Source organism: Chenopodium album, chromosome 17 (assembly GCF_948465745.1).
Source record: "Chenopodium album chromosome 17, dcCheAlbu1.1, whole genome shotgun sequence".
Classification (NCBI taxonomy): domain Eukaryota; kingdom Viridiplantae; phylum Streptophyta; class Magnoliopsida; order Caryophyllales; family Amaranthaceae; genus Chenopodium; species Chenopodium album.
The window spans coordinates 50,871,463-50,883,303 of NC_137850.1; the positions used below are offsets into that span (position 1 = coordinate 50,871,463).

Below are 11,841 nucleotides of genomic sequence, written 5' to 3' on the forward strand. Positions count from 1 at the left end.
TTATTTTTCCATTTCTTCCTAATCTACTTTGATATAGTGTCTTTTATTTGCTTCATTCTCATTATCTTTAGCTATTGAACCAATTGTATATACAAATTCATCTATTCACAAGTGGAATAGTATCATATGTGAGTGCATTTCTAGTTTTAGATTATTTCTATTTTGAGGTGTCAGGAAACAAACAACAATGATATGTTTAATTTAGCATTTAAGGGTGTATTTTTAAAATATTTAGTTGTATCTTCATTAATCACTACTCTTTTTTCTTTTTTTTTTTTTTTTTTTTTTTTTACTTTTTTAGCATACTTTTATTCGAACTTGTAAACATGTTGAATTATTTTGTTTTGAACCAATTATAAATACAAATAAGTATCTATCTTACAATGAATTTATTTTGCTTGAAACAATCATCATAAGTTAAGGAAATCACACCCTAAATAATGGTAAACACATGTTATCATTTATGTAGTACATGCTGCTACGGCGATGTTACTAAAAGTTAGATGAGTAAACAATAATAAGGTTCTTATTATCTCCCAATTTATTAATGTTCGCGCTCGCGCTATTAATATGTTAGTTAATATTGAGTCTACAATAATTAATTTTTAGTTTTTTTTTCATCAATGTTTTATGAATTAATATAGAATCCATTAATGCATGTTCACATTTACTGAACTATGCTGAACTGAACTGAATTGAAATGAGCTGAAATGAATATTTTATGAGAGAATGAAATTAGAAACTGAACTGAAATTAAGGTGAAGTACACATACCCTATAACTATTTATCAACATATTCCTATATGGCTATATCTCATTTTACATGTCAATTAATTTTAATTCACATTCACTACCCTTCTCGAACTATATCATATCAACATTTTCCAAATATTAAGAAGAAATCGTGCACGCATAGCCTCCATGTCTTGCCTTGTATAGTTGGTTTTATATCACTTGTCAATTTGTCATCTTTGTCTACCACCCTCGTCAACCGCCACCTACACGGCTAGTATCATACCAATTCACCCAAAAAAAAATTCCCAAAAATATACAAGTATAGTATATATGGTCCAAACTCATTTCAAGACAATATTAACACACATCACATTTTCCTCAAAAAAAAAAAACACACATCACATATTTTTTATTTCTTTTGGTAACAATTACCCAAAACTCGTGGTCATAAACAAGCTAACTACGTAGCACAATATTCCACCCGTAACACAAATTGCGCCGCCACAAACTCCGCCTTACTCCGCTCTATAACACGTCGTCGGCCACCTCTTAGGGAAGGGAATCATTCCCTTTAACTCTTTTTTTTTTCTTTCCTTTGTTTTACGTAATGGAATTGGTTTCCCATTCCCTTTGATTGTCTTTTCTTTATTTGTTTGCTTGTTTGGTTCATAAAATCAGAGAAATCTAGAATAAAGAGAGAATTTTTAATTTTTAGAAAGAAAGAAGAAAATGGTGGCAATGGCTTCTATGCAAATGATGAAACCTACTATTTCTTCTTTCCCGAGTTCTTCAAGGTTTGAATTGGATTCCGAAGTTCAGAGGAAAGGAATTATCCGGTTGAAAAGAAGGGGATTTGCTGCTAGGAATTTGGTGAACCGGGTTTTTTCTAAATTACAAGATGGTGATGATCGTCCTAGCAACAGTAGCAGTAAGCTCTTACTTTCCTTTCTTGATTTCCTAACTATTTTTTAATTATTAATTAATAAGATTGATTTGGGAATTATTTTAATAGTTATAAATTTAGTTGTCATGTTATTAGTTCAAATTACGCTAATGTTATCAATGTGACTATTAATTCAGGGGCGAGAGGACTTAGGGGTATTAGTTATATACTTCATATACCCTGAATTAAGTCAGTTTCTTGGCAAAAAGATTGAAACTTTTTGATGGATTAGGGGTTTGGCTTATTTGTTTGTTAGTAATTGTTTATGATAATTCTTTGAGTTGTTATATGTGATAGTGGATTTAGGTAAGAAAAGGGTAATAAATAGGGCAATAGTGGATACATCCTATTTGTGGAGCAATGGAGCATTATGTCATGTATATGAATATGATAATTGGAACAATGACAGTCATTTGGAATTTAATAATTATAGATTTATAATAATTGGAATAAGGGATACATTTGTCTGTAAGATACTATGTTTAATGTGGGGAATCAATGCCAGCTTGTTTTCAGGATCATGTAAGCAAAGTTTTGAACTTGTGATGGTTGTGAATTTGGGTTGAGTGATTTTGAAGTTTTTTATGGTTTAAGTTAAATGGGTTTACTAAGTATTTACGAGAATTGTTTGATTATTTCAAGATAAAAAGAGTGTGTGTTTGTGTAAATTTACTGTTTTATGATGTTAATTGAATTATGTGTGCATGAAATTGCTATTTCATGGCTTTGAATCACGATGAATAGTTCATTTGAGTCTGAATAAAAGGGAATGAGAGGCACCATCTCATTGAAAAAGCTGAATAAGTTGATGTGAATTGATAATATGTCTTAGAACACCAACCAATATGTTAATCGATTGATATTTAGTTGCATTTACTGTCTAGTGACAGACTGACAGTAAGATCATGCCTCAAATATGTTAACTGCATATTTTCAATGATCATGGTCGTGCTGAAACTTTGCCTGTGCTTAAAACATCATAATTAATGGTTACGATATTTTGATCTGGGAATGTTGCTTAAGGGGATTGTGACTTCTTTTTTAATGATGTGCAAACGCTATAAAAGATATAAAGTACTTAGTATATATTTACAAGGAGCACAAGGTTTGGTTGTTTACTTTGATTTGGGGTGCATGAAGCTTTGAGCACTTTATATGCTTTATAGTGATTTCAGATTTCACTCAGGTAGAATTACAATTGTAAATGATTAGGCTTTCTTTTAACCCTGTGTATGATTTCCTTGTAGACAACGAACCTCCTGAATCTTTGTTTATGAAGGAGCTACGAAGACGAGGCATTACACCCACTTCACTGCTTGAGGAGAGCAATAGGAGCAAAATTGAGGAAGAGATAACAGAAGATGGATCTGACAGGTTGTATTCAAAGAGAAATGCAGTTGCGACTGATTCAGACAAAAGCTTGACTAATCAAAGAGAGCAATCAATGGCACTGAACAGTGAAGGCCTCGAGGTTAACCATAATTTATTTTTGATGCTTTGCTTATTGAAAAATCCAAGCTTTACAAAAGACCTATTGTCTTTTTTGTTCAATTGTTCCCTGCCTCTCTCTTTTGTTCTGTAAGCTGCTTTTCTGTCCTCGTGGTTTCCCTTCTTTGTCTCTGCATTGTGTGTGTGCGCGTGCGTGTGTGAAATAGATTTGTTTGTATCAATTGCAGCGACTTAGTTATGGTATTTGCCCCCTCTTTGTGTATCATCAATTTGATGCCCAAAATCAGACACATGAGTACATGACCTTGCCATTATTTTGTCTGAAAGTGACTTTGGAACAAGCCAGCAGGTAACCTCGGAGTGGCAAATTACTATGGTTAAAAGTTAGTGTAGTGTGAATTTCTGTATTTGCCATTCATTGCTCGGTTTCTTCTAATTACTTACCCTTCTTAACTCTGTCCATACATTTTTCCTTAGTTGAATTGATTCATTCATAATTATATCTCTTACTAAGGTGCACCAATTTCATTCCAGTACTTGCTTTACTTGTCTATCTAATTGCTAAAATTTTCCCTACATTTGTTTAATCCAGGGCTTAATTCCCCGTGCTAAACTTTTATTGACACTTGGTGGAACATTCTTCTTGGCATTTTGGCCTCTAATAATTTTGACAGTTGGTTCTTTTGCTGCTCTCTATCTGGTAAGCCTTTCTAGCAATAAAATTGTACGCCTATCTTTTGAGAATGAGTAACTACAGTAACTGAGCAGAATCAATGGAATATTAGTAGAACAAGGGATGAATGTGATTAACATTTCTGAAAACGGCAATAGATTGTTTGACACATGCTTTCTAGTGGTTTGTTTTCTCATTGAGGAAATGGTTCCAACATGGAATTAGTGGGTGAATGTTGTTCTTTAATGACAGTCTGAAGTCTGAACAATTGATAGTGTACTTTTGTAAAGAGAGTGGGGGAGGGTATACAACCTGAACATGTAATAGTGTAATACGAGGATATCTATGTCCTGCTTATGATGATCAGGTCTATAAGATGAACTGGGGGGCAGGTTACAGATATTGAAGTCTTATAAACAATCTGGCTACTTTGCGTAAAGTGATGATGGCAGACTAAGATAAATATCAGATGTTTGTGCACTATGATCACTACAAAAAGAGTGAATTGTAGATGCTTGTCAATATATATTTTGTCCCTTGATTAATGACTTGCTGGGATGCAATAGAATATGATTGTTCATTTTATACTCCCTTATACTGTCTAATTCTCGATGCAGTACTTTGGGCCAACTTTTGTTCATGATGGGACTGATACTACAGCTTCTCTCCCTCAATATATTGATCCATACGAACTTCTGCAAGAAGATAGAATCATTCAATAGGTTTTCATTGTTGATCAAAATGGCGGCATTCCTCTGCAAATACCAAAACTTGATGGCAGGTTATTAGTAGGGTTCCTCATCTTCAAGCTCATTTTGTAACTCATGTCCATCCTTTTCCTGCCTTGTATGTAACTGTTTATACATATTAGTGTATGTATGTATGTATGAATGTGTGATGCCAAAATATAAGAAGAATTATATTGGTAAATGGAATGCTCAATATTGATTAATCTCTCCAAGGGATAGAATCAAACAAGTTACGAAAATTACACTTTAAACATTCAAGTCACTCTTAAAGTAAACTAATAAAATATAATGTAATTCAAAATAAAAATTTGTAATAACCAGGTAACGACAATTCAATTTAAATATTTAATCAACAGACTTGACGAGTGGTCTCATTCAAGTTCTTGCCTTGGTTTCATGATGTCCAAGCTCACATTGCGCATACCATAATACAGAAGAAGCCCTTCCAACAGGAATTCAATTAGGCATTCAATACAAGTAAAATATGGAGGTTTTTTAAGATCAGAGATAATTCAGACTAGGCAGCCAGGTTTGAGCTTACCATGGTCATTGCCACCTTAATCTTAATAAAAGGACTTGTGAAACATTATATAAAGCCAGTGGCTTAATCTTGCCTGAAAAACTTGATCATTCAGCTTACCTAAAAGCATAACCTTTAATAATTAATAAATTTTACAAACTATATGATATGAGCCAGCATTACTCCTTTTAATCATTCGCATGGTAGCTTCAAGATGTATAACTTAGGCTATCATCAAGGCAATTCATACAAATAATCAACTAAGCTTAGGCTGATTCAACAGATGAAAGCTAAAAAAGAACTAGCTCAGTGAAATTAATTCAATGTCACCATGACAAAAACCATTCCTAATATTGCAAACAAAACTCAGTATATTCTTAGCACTGCAATCTTTAAAATAGGTACTTAAAACTTTAAATAAACAAAACGACATCAAAAATGACAATAAAATGCCCAAGTAAATTAAGCCTTGTCACTCTTGGAAAGATTTGCGGCAGCTTGACCACGAAGACGACCAGTCCTCCTGGCGGCAATAAGACCAACCTTCTGCCCTGGTGGTGCATCTCTACGAACAGTACTGGCATGACCAATATGCTGGTGGTTACCTCCTCCATGAGGATGCTCAACTGGATTCATAGCAACACCACGAACCTTAGGCCAACAGTTCCTCTTCACTCTGTACTTGTGGTATGCATTTCCGGCCTTAAGAAGAGGCTTCTCAGTACGACCTCCACCAGCAACCTGACCGATCATAGCACGGCAACCACTTGGGACAATCTTCTTGGAACCAGATGGGAGCTTGATCCTACAACAGAGAATAGATTTCGTTAAATAGGTCCGATCAGAATTTATAATAGAGTTGATAAGCTCATTGGCAGCTCCAGTTGACAAGGAGTAGCTATTACAATCACACTCCAAGATCACTAAAGCAGAACTGGGAATTCAATATCTCAATTACCACAGATCATGCTCAAAGCTCACTTGCACTTCCTTAATCCACATCACAACATACCATGCTACACAATGACACAAAATACAAACATAATAAAATAGCATAATTATAGAATACTCTGCCTCAGGAACATGATTTGAAGGACTGAAATCGTACTTACAGAGATTAGCAAGTCCAATAAGAATTTTATGGTTATCTCAACCTATAACCTAAAACCTTAGCAACATCTACAATGACAGAATCTCTTACCAAAAGGTTCATGGCCAAATTCAAATTTCATTGAACTAATTTATTAAACGTATTTATTCTATCGTCTGCAAATCATCAATACATAATTCTAAGCTCAACCCAATTAAGTCATTTCACAAACAGTCACATTAATCAATCGTAAAACAAGTATCATCATAATCAAAACCCAACAAAACAATGTCATTAGCATAAATATCAATTAAACTCCATAATAATAAACCAAATGACAAACAGATCATACAAAAAGATCCAATTTTTCAATCCTAAAACAAAACCCCCAATCAATAATCACCATAAACATCATCTAAAATAAAAAAACAATAAACCAAAACACAAACAAATCATACAACAGGATCCCACCTTTCAATTCCAGCAGAGAAAAAAAATCATAAAACATCCAAAAATCATAGAACAAACAAGTATAACAAATGAAAATCCCAGAAAACAAAACAAAATGAAATAAAATATCTCAGAAAAGAAAGAGAAGTATACCTAGAAGTATCATTATCAGGGTTGTGAGAGATAACAATAGCATAATCCCCAGAAGCACGAGCAAGAACACCACGATCACCAACATGATGTTCAACATTACAAACAACAGCTCCTTCAGGAATAGATCTCAAAGGAAGAACATTCCCAACCATAAGATTAGCCTTCTTCCCACAATAGATGAATTGACCGGTGTACATACCCTCAGCAGCAACGAAGAGCTCTTTCTGGTGCTTGTACCTGAAAGGGTGTCGGAAAGTGACGCGAGCAAGGGGAGCACCACGACCAGGGTCGTGGATGACCTCGGTGATTACACCCTTGAGGTAGCCATTGCGCTCGCCGAAGTCGAGGGTTCGGAACTTGGCGGGACCCTTGCGGTGGTGGGTGTGGGCCTTGAAGACGGAGCCTGCTCCCTTACGTTGAGCTCGGATCACTCTTCCCATGGCGGCGAGAGAAAATGGAGGGTTTCAAAGGGAGAATGAATGCGGTGGGAATGAAATGGGAGAAAGATGGGGGAGTTAGGGTTTTATGTGACTCATGGGTTAGGGTTTGTGCTTTTTGCCCTAGCTTTTTTTTTTGGGCTTGTGTTTTGTGGACTGGATTATTCATGGGTTTCTTAATGTTGTGGACTGCTGTTTGTTTGGAGTTTTTTTTTTTTTAATAAAATTTGTTTTAAGGGTTTGGTAAAGGGTTTTTTTGTTAATGAGGCTTCTTATAGATTTGACTATTATGAAAAAAATAATTCGGATGTTCAGTAAATCTCTATAATTTATTGATATATCTTTTTTAAGTTTAAAAAATTCTTTTTGAAATTAGCAATTATTCACTTTTTACCAAATATTTTTACACAACAAGCTATATACATCATGCTAAGTCAAATTAGTTAATATAAATGGCTACCGGCTACTTATCAAATAGGATTCAGTAATCATGTAGGGTCCTAATTTCACCATTAAAGAAGGAAGTATGAGTCCTTGACTCGTTGTTGTTGTACTTGAAAATTAAGTTTTTTTCCATCTTGTGTTGTTCTATTTACCTTAAACAAGCTCAAAAGTGCAAGCAATGTGTGCACAATTTTCAAGGTCGCAAATTCATATAATTTAAATTTTGTTGTAGTCTAATTCAGTAATTTTCGACATACCAATTATATTATGTGTAAAATAATTATAATTGGAGTAAGTTAAATTTGAATTAGTGTATACGAATTAAACACGAAACGCCTATGTCTTTCCATCAACAATAATTAAGGGGTTAGTTATGAATCTTATCATCTATCATTTCGTTAGCACTGCTGCTATTGCATAAGGCAAATTACATCATTTTGTTACATGATAACTACAACTAACTAAAGGTATATTGTGAACTTGTGATGTTATCAATTATCATTTGGCCATTTGGGTATACAGTTTGTGAAGTTCTTACAGTTTGTTCACAATTTAATAAAATCAATATTATTCTTAGCTAGTCTGGAACACTGACTCTCGTAGGCCATTCTACTACTATGGCCCATTTTTACCGTCTCAAACTTTCTTCTAAAATTTTTTGTTTAGGGCTAATGTAATGAATATAATAGCCTCTAGCTTAAGTAATTACCACCCTATGTTACTAAAATTAATAGATAATTAAAGGAAACAAACATCAAACAATATAAAACAGTAGAATGCACAATTTCAAGATGAAATGTTAAGCTAGTATTCCATTAATGAATATTGTGTGGCACTGTGGCACAATAAAAATTAAGGAGTAAATTGACCCCAATGTTGTTGGCATACATAATAAAAATGTTCTAATTTTTTTTTTTTGGAAAGGAAAAAATGTTCTAACTTCTAATCAAATAGATATACATCGATCAAGAAACAGATTGAAATGGCTTCAAATTTTGAACACCAACAACAAGACCTCGAACCGAAGAAACCACAGCCACAAGAGAAACAATCAAGCAAGCAAATTTCAAGACTTGTAGCGAAATCCACCACCAAGAATTCTTGCGAGCATTGCCTTGTGCAATGTACATTTCTATAGGGAAATATATTGTGAGTGGCCAAAACGAAAACGCCCCGATTAAGCCAACAATGTCATTGAAGAAAGGGAAGATCATTGCTACTATTGTCACTAGTATGACATATGCTGTTCTCCAGACAAACCTGAGGAAGTTAAATGTGTATGTACCATATAGAGGTAGTTTCACAGGGTATTCTGCGTTCACGAACTTACTTTCAGGCCATTTCGTGGAGCATTGTGTCTCTACAAAGTCGAAAAGGGGTTGCACAAATACCTGTTCAACATATATATTGATCATGAGTTAGGACTTGTTATGTTCACCTTAAATATTGAATACAAACTCGTGTAAATAATATATTAATTACCTGGTAAGCTCCAACAAGATGGACAGCAATGAAGATATTGGCAAGGGCAACGAGCCAATAAGGTTCGAAGAAGCCAAATCCAGTTAAGAAATTTCCAGGTGCATCATTCCCAAATGCAGCATAACCCATTACTCCACACAACATGTAAAAAAATGTGGTGATCAAAATTCCAACTGATATTGATTTCTTCATAACTACATTCTCTGGAGGGTTTGGCTTTAGTGTGTCCTGTCACATAAATCACACATTAGTTAAACAAGATAATTTGATTTTGATGAGTCCGACTAATTGTTTTGGGACAAATGAAGTAAAATAGAAACGTAAACATGGATTATAAATTACCTGTATTTCGATGAGAACCATAGAGAAAGCATAAGCAAAGGCCATGTTTCCCAATGCTGTGCATATATTCCAAATCTTCTGTGCGGCGGTAACATCTACTCCGATTTCTACTCCTGTTAAGGATGTTCTTGCATTGCTTCCACCTACAACAATATGTACAAATAAGTACTGTTATTAATTTGACAATACAATAAAACTTTAGTAAATTTGTCCTGCATTCTAAGAGTTGTACTTGTACACTAACCATGTTTTTGTCATAAATTAAACTTCGAGTCATGTACATTTTGAGACACAATTTGTGTGTACAATGTTAACTGAACAAATATGAGTATGCATTAAGAAACAAGCTGCTAACATCAGATACATTCGTGTTAAGGAAGAATCACACAGTCACACTTAATAAAAATAGCACATCAATGAGCAGTTGTGATTACAAGTTACAGTTACCTGCAACTTTGGCTATGGCAAGACCAATTCCTATGAAAGAATAACCAAATGACATGGCAGCCGCGACAATAGAGAGCCATGAAAGCTTGTGAAAATTGGGAAGTTGGCTCATCAATAGTTGTAGAATTCCAAATATAAGGAGAAATTGATTATTATGTGTGTGACATCCTGCTTGATGCCCCATCCTATGGAAACATATAGCTCGTTTCACAGCCCTGAAAATTACAGTAATTAATAAAAACAAACATTATATTATACATCTTAATTTAAATTAAAATTTAAGCTAATTAATAAATAAAAAATCCTTACGCCATGCTTATAGATGCTGTGATTGTATAACCTATTGATACTCCAACAAAATTGGAATATTGAGCAAGGCCACATAACTTGAAATTTCTTCCGCCTATCCATACATGTCAAAGTAAGATGCATTAGTATCACCCAATATCATAAATTCATACGTATAACCTTAACTCGAAGTCTCAAATGGAGTATGAATTTAATTTACGAGTATTTCAATATAGATAAATGTGTATGATATTTTAAATCAATTTCATCAAACGATCCTGATCAAGGCCTCAAGGGTGTATCATATGCATAATCACATTATGTTAGGTGTTGGATTACATTATAATTAAGTTAACATCTTGTAGTCTCTTTGCTTAATTTGTTAACCCCTCACCCTTTGTCATATTTCCTACTCCGTAAGAGAATCAAAATATCTACATCCAAACTGAAGTAAAGAATCAAAGAGCTCAATCTAAACACTATTAATTTTGTCAAATCTTGAGAATTCATGAAAACAAATATTATTCAACTGAACCCTGTCAAAGAAACAATGTTTACATTATTTTTAGTTAATGGCACTTAATCCTTTGTTCTCCATTTAAAAAAAAAATAAATAAATAAATAAAAAAACACCCTTTTATATCAATATATATTACCCACCTTACCATACGTTCAATTAGAGATCAGTAAATATATAGTTAGAACGGTCGTGGTTCCTTAAAATTATAATTTTTAAAATTAAAATTAATTTCAATGACTTATTGAGGAAATTATTTCAATTAAATATTTATTTTCATATATTCCCAAGATTCAACAATAAAAATAATGTTTAACCATTTTTATTATAATTCACATATCATTTAAAAAAATGATAATATCATACCTAGCCAAAATTCTAAACAAACACCACCTAAATCTTTTCCATACAAAAAACAAATACTTATCTTTTTCATGAAAATTGTAAAGGGATGATAAGGCTATTAACCAGAATCCAGTTAAACCCTAATATAATAATCCCATTACATTTCAATAAAAAAAATTCCGAACACAATAAGATCCATATTACAAATGCGAGAACATATACACATCCTACATTAAATATACTTAATCGAAAAAAAATCGGCGAATAATAATTATACAACTAAATCATCAAAATAAAAATTTATACCTAGAATTGACCTTACAGCCTCTCTGTAAGTGTAATGTCTCTTGCCGGTAGTAGGATTTCTGTAACAATCAGCCTGTAACGCAGATGCAAACCACGTAACAAGGGAAAACACAAGAAGAACAATGGGCCCAGCGATCCAACCCATTTGGGCCACGGCCCATGCTAATGATAGAACTCCACATCCAATCACGGCTGTTATGATATGTGCACTTGCAGTAAGCCATGTACCTTCGTTACACCACGGAAAACACACATAAAAATAGAAAAGTTAGTAACAGTCGAATATATATTTTGTAATTTGATATGCGAAATAGATTGTAACAATGTGACGAATTTGGATTTAAAAGTTGGACGATTAGAAGAGATACACCTGTTCTTTTGGCACAGCCGTCGTCGTCGACATCCGTTGCATAAAGCCTACCGGATTCTAAAGGCGAACTTACGTTCATATTGGTTTGGTATTACAAGGAAA

At 33.8% G+C, this 11,841-nt stretch overlaps 3 protein-coding genes across 3 annotated transcripts; 1 reads left to right on the top strand and 2 right to left on the bottom strand.

The window, feature by feature from the left end:
- The first annotated feature begins 1,130 nt into the window (after positions 1-1,130).
- On the top strand, positions 1,131-4,760 carry LOC145588483 (uncharacterized). The gene is made up of 4 exons (XM_081645130.1): positions 1,131-1,662; positions 2,925-3,148; positions 3,719-3,826; positions 4,417-4,760. The coding sequence occupies exons 1-4, from the start codon at positions 1,464-1,466 to the stop codon at positions 4,519-4,521; spliced, it is 636 nt and encodes a 211-aa protein (XP_081501256.1). The 5' UTR covers positions 1,131-1,463; the 3' UTR covers positions 4,522-4,760.
- Positions 4,761-5,421: 661 nt separating this feature from the next.
- Positions 5,422-7,255, bottom strand: LOC145590148 (large ribosomal subunit protein uL2z). The gene is made up of 2 exons (XM_081646897.1): positions 6,762-7,255; positions 5,422-5,873 (listed from the first exon to the last, which is right to left on the bottom strand). The coding sequence occupies exons 1-2, from the start codon at positions 7,199-7,201 to the stop codon at positions 5,531-5,533; spliced, it is 783 nt and encodes a 260-aa protein (XP_081503023.1). The 5' UTR covers positions 7,202-7,255; the 3' UTR covers positions 5,422-5,530.
- A 1,271-nt stretch (positions 7,256-8,526) lies between these two features.
- On the bottom strand, positions 8,527-11,602 carry LOC145588484 (amino acid permease 6-like). The gene is made up of 6 exons (XM_081645131.1): positions 11,370-11,602; positions 10,223-10,316; positions 9,914-10,128; positions 9,467-9,609; positions 9,125-9,352; positions 8,527-9,033 (listed from the first exon to the last, which is right to left on the bottom strand). The coding sequence occupies exons 1-6, from the start codon at positions 11,512-11,514 to the stop codon at positions 8,608-8,610; spliced, it is 1,251 nt and encodes a 416-aa protein (XP_081501257.1). The 5' UTR covers positions 11,515-11,602; the 3' UTR covers positions 8,527-8,607.
- Positions 11,603-11,841: the final 239 nt, after the last annotated feature.

Coding starts and splice junctions, on each gene's coding strand:
- LOC145588483 (XM_081645130.1), top strand. CDS start 1,464: ATGGTGGCAATGGCTTCTATGCAAATGATGAAACCTACTATTTCTTCT. Junction 1,663..2,924: donor TCGTCCTAGCAACAGTAGCA/GTAAGCTCTTAC, acceptor ATTTCCTTGTAG/ACAACGAACCTCCTGAATCT. Junction 3,149..3,718: donor TGAACAGTGAAGGCCTCGAG/GTTAACCATAAT, acceptor TGTTTAATCCAG/GGCTTAATTCCCCGTGCTAA.
- LOC145590148 (XM_081646897.1), bottom strand. CDS start 7,201: ATGGGAAGAGTGATCCGAGCTCAACGTAAGGGAGCAGGCTCCGTCTTC. Junction 5,874..6,761: donor CCTGATAATGATACTTCTAG/GTATACTTCTCT, acceptor TCTCTGTTGTAG/GATCAAGCTCCCATCTGGTT.
- LOC145588484 (XM_081645131.1), bottom strand. CDS start 11,514: ATGGGTTGGATCGCTGGGCCCATTGTTCTTCTTGTGTTTTCCCTTGTT. Junction 10,129..10,222: donor ACAGCATCTATAAGCATGGC/GTAAGGATTTTT, acceptor TGTAATTTTCAG/GGCTGTGAAACGAGCTATAT. Junction 9,353..9,466: donor TGGTTCTCATCGAAATACAG/GTAATTTATAAT, acceptor TTTATGTGACAG/GACACACTAAAGCCAAACCC.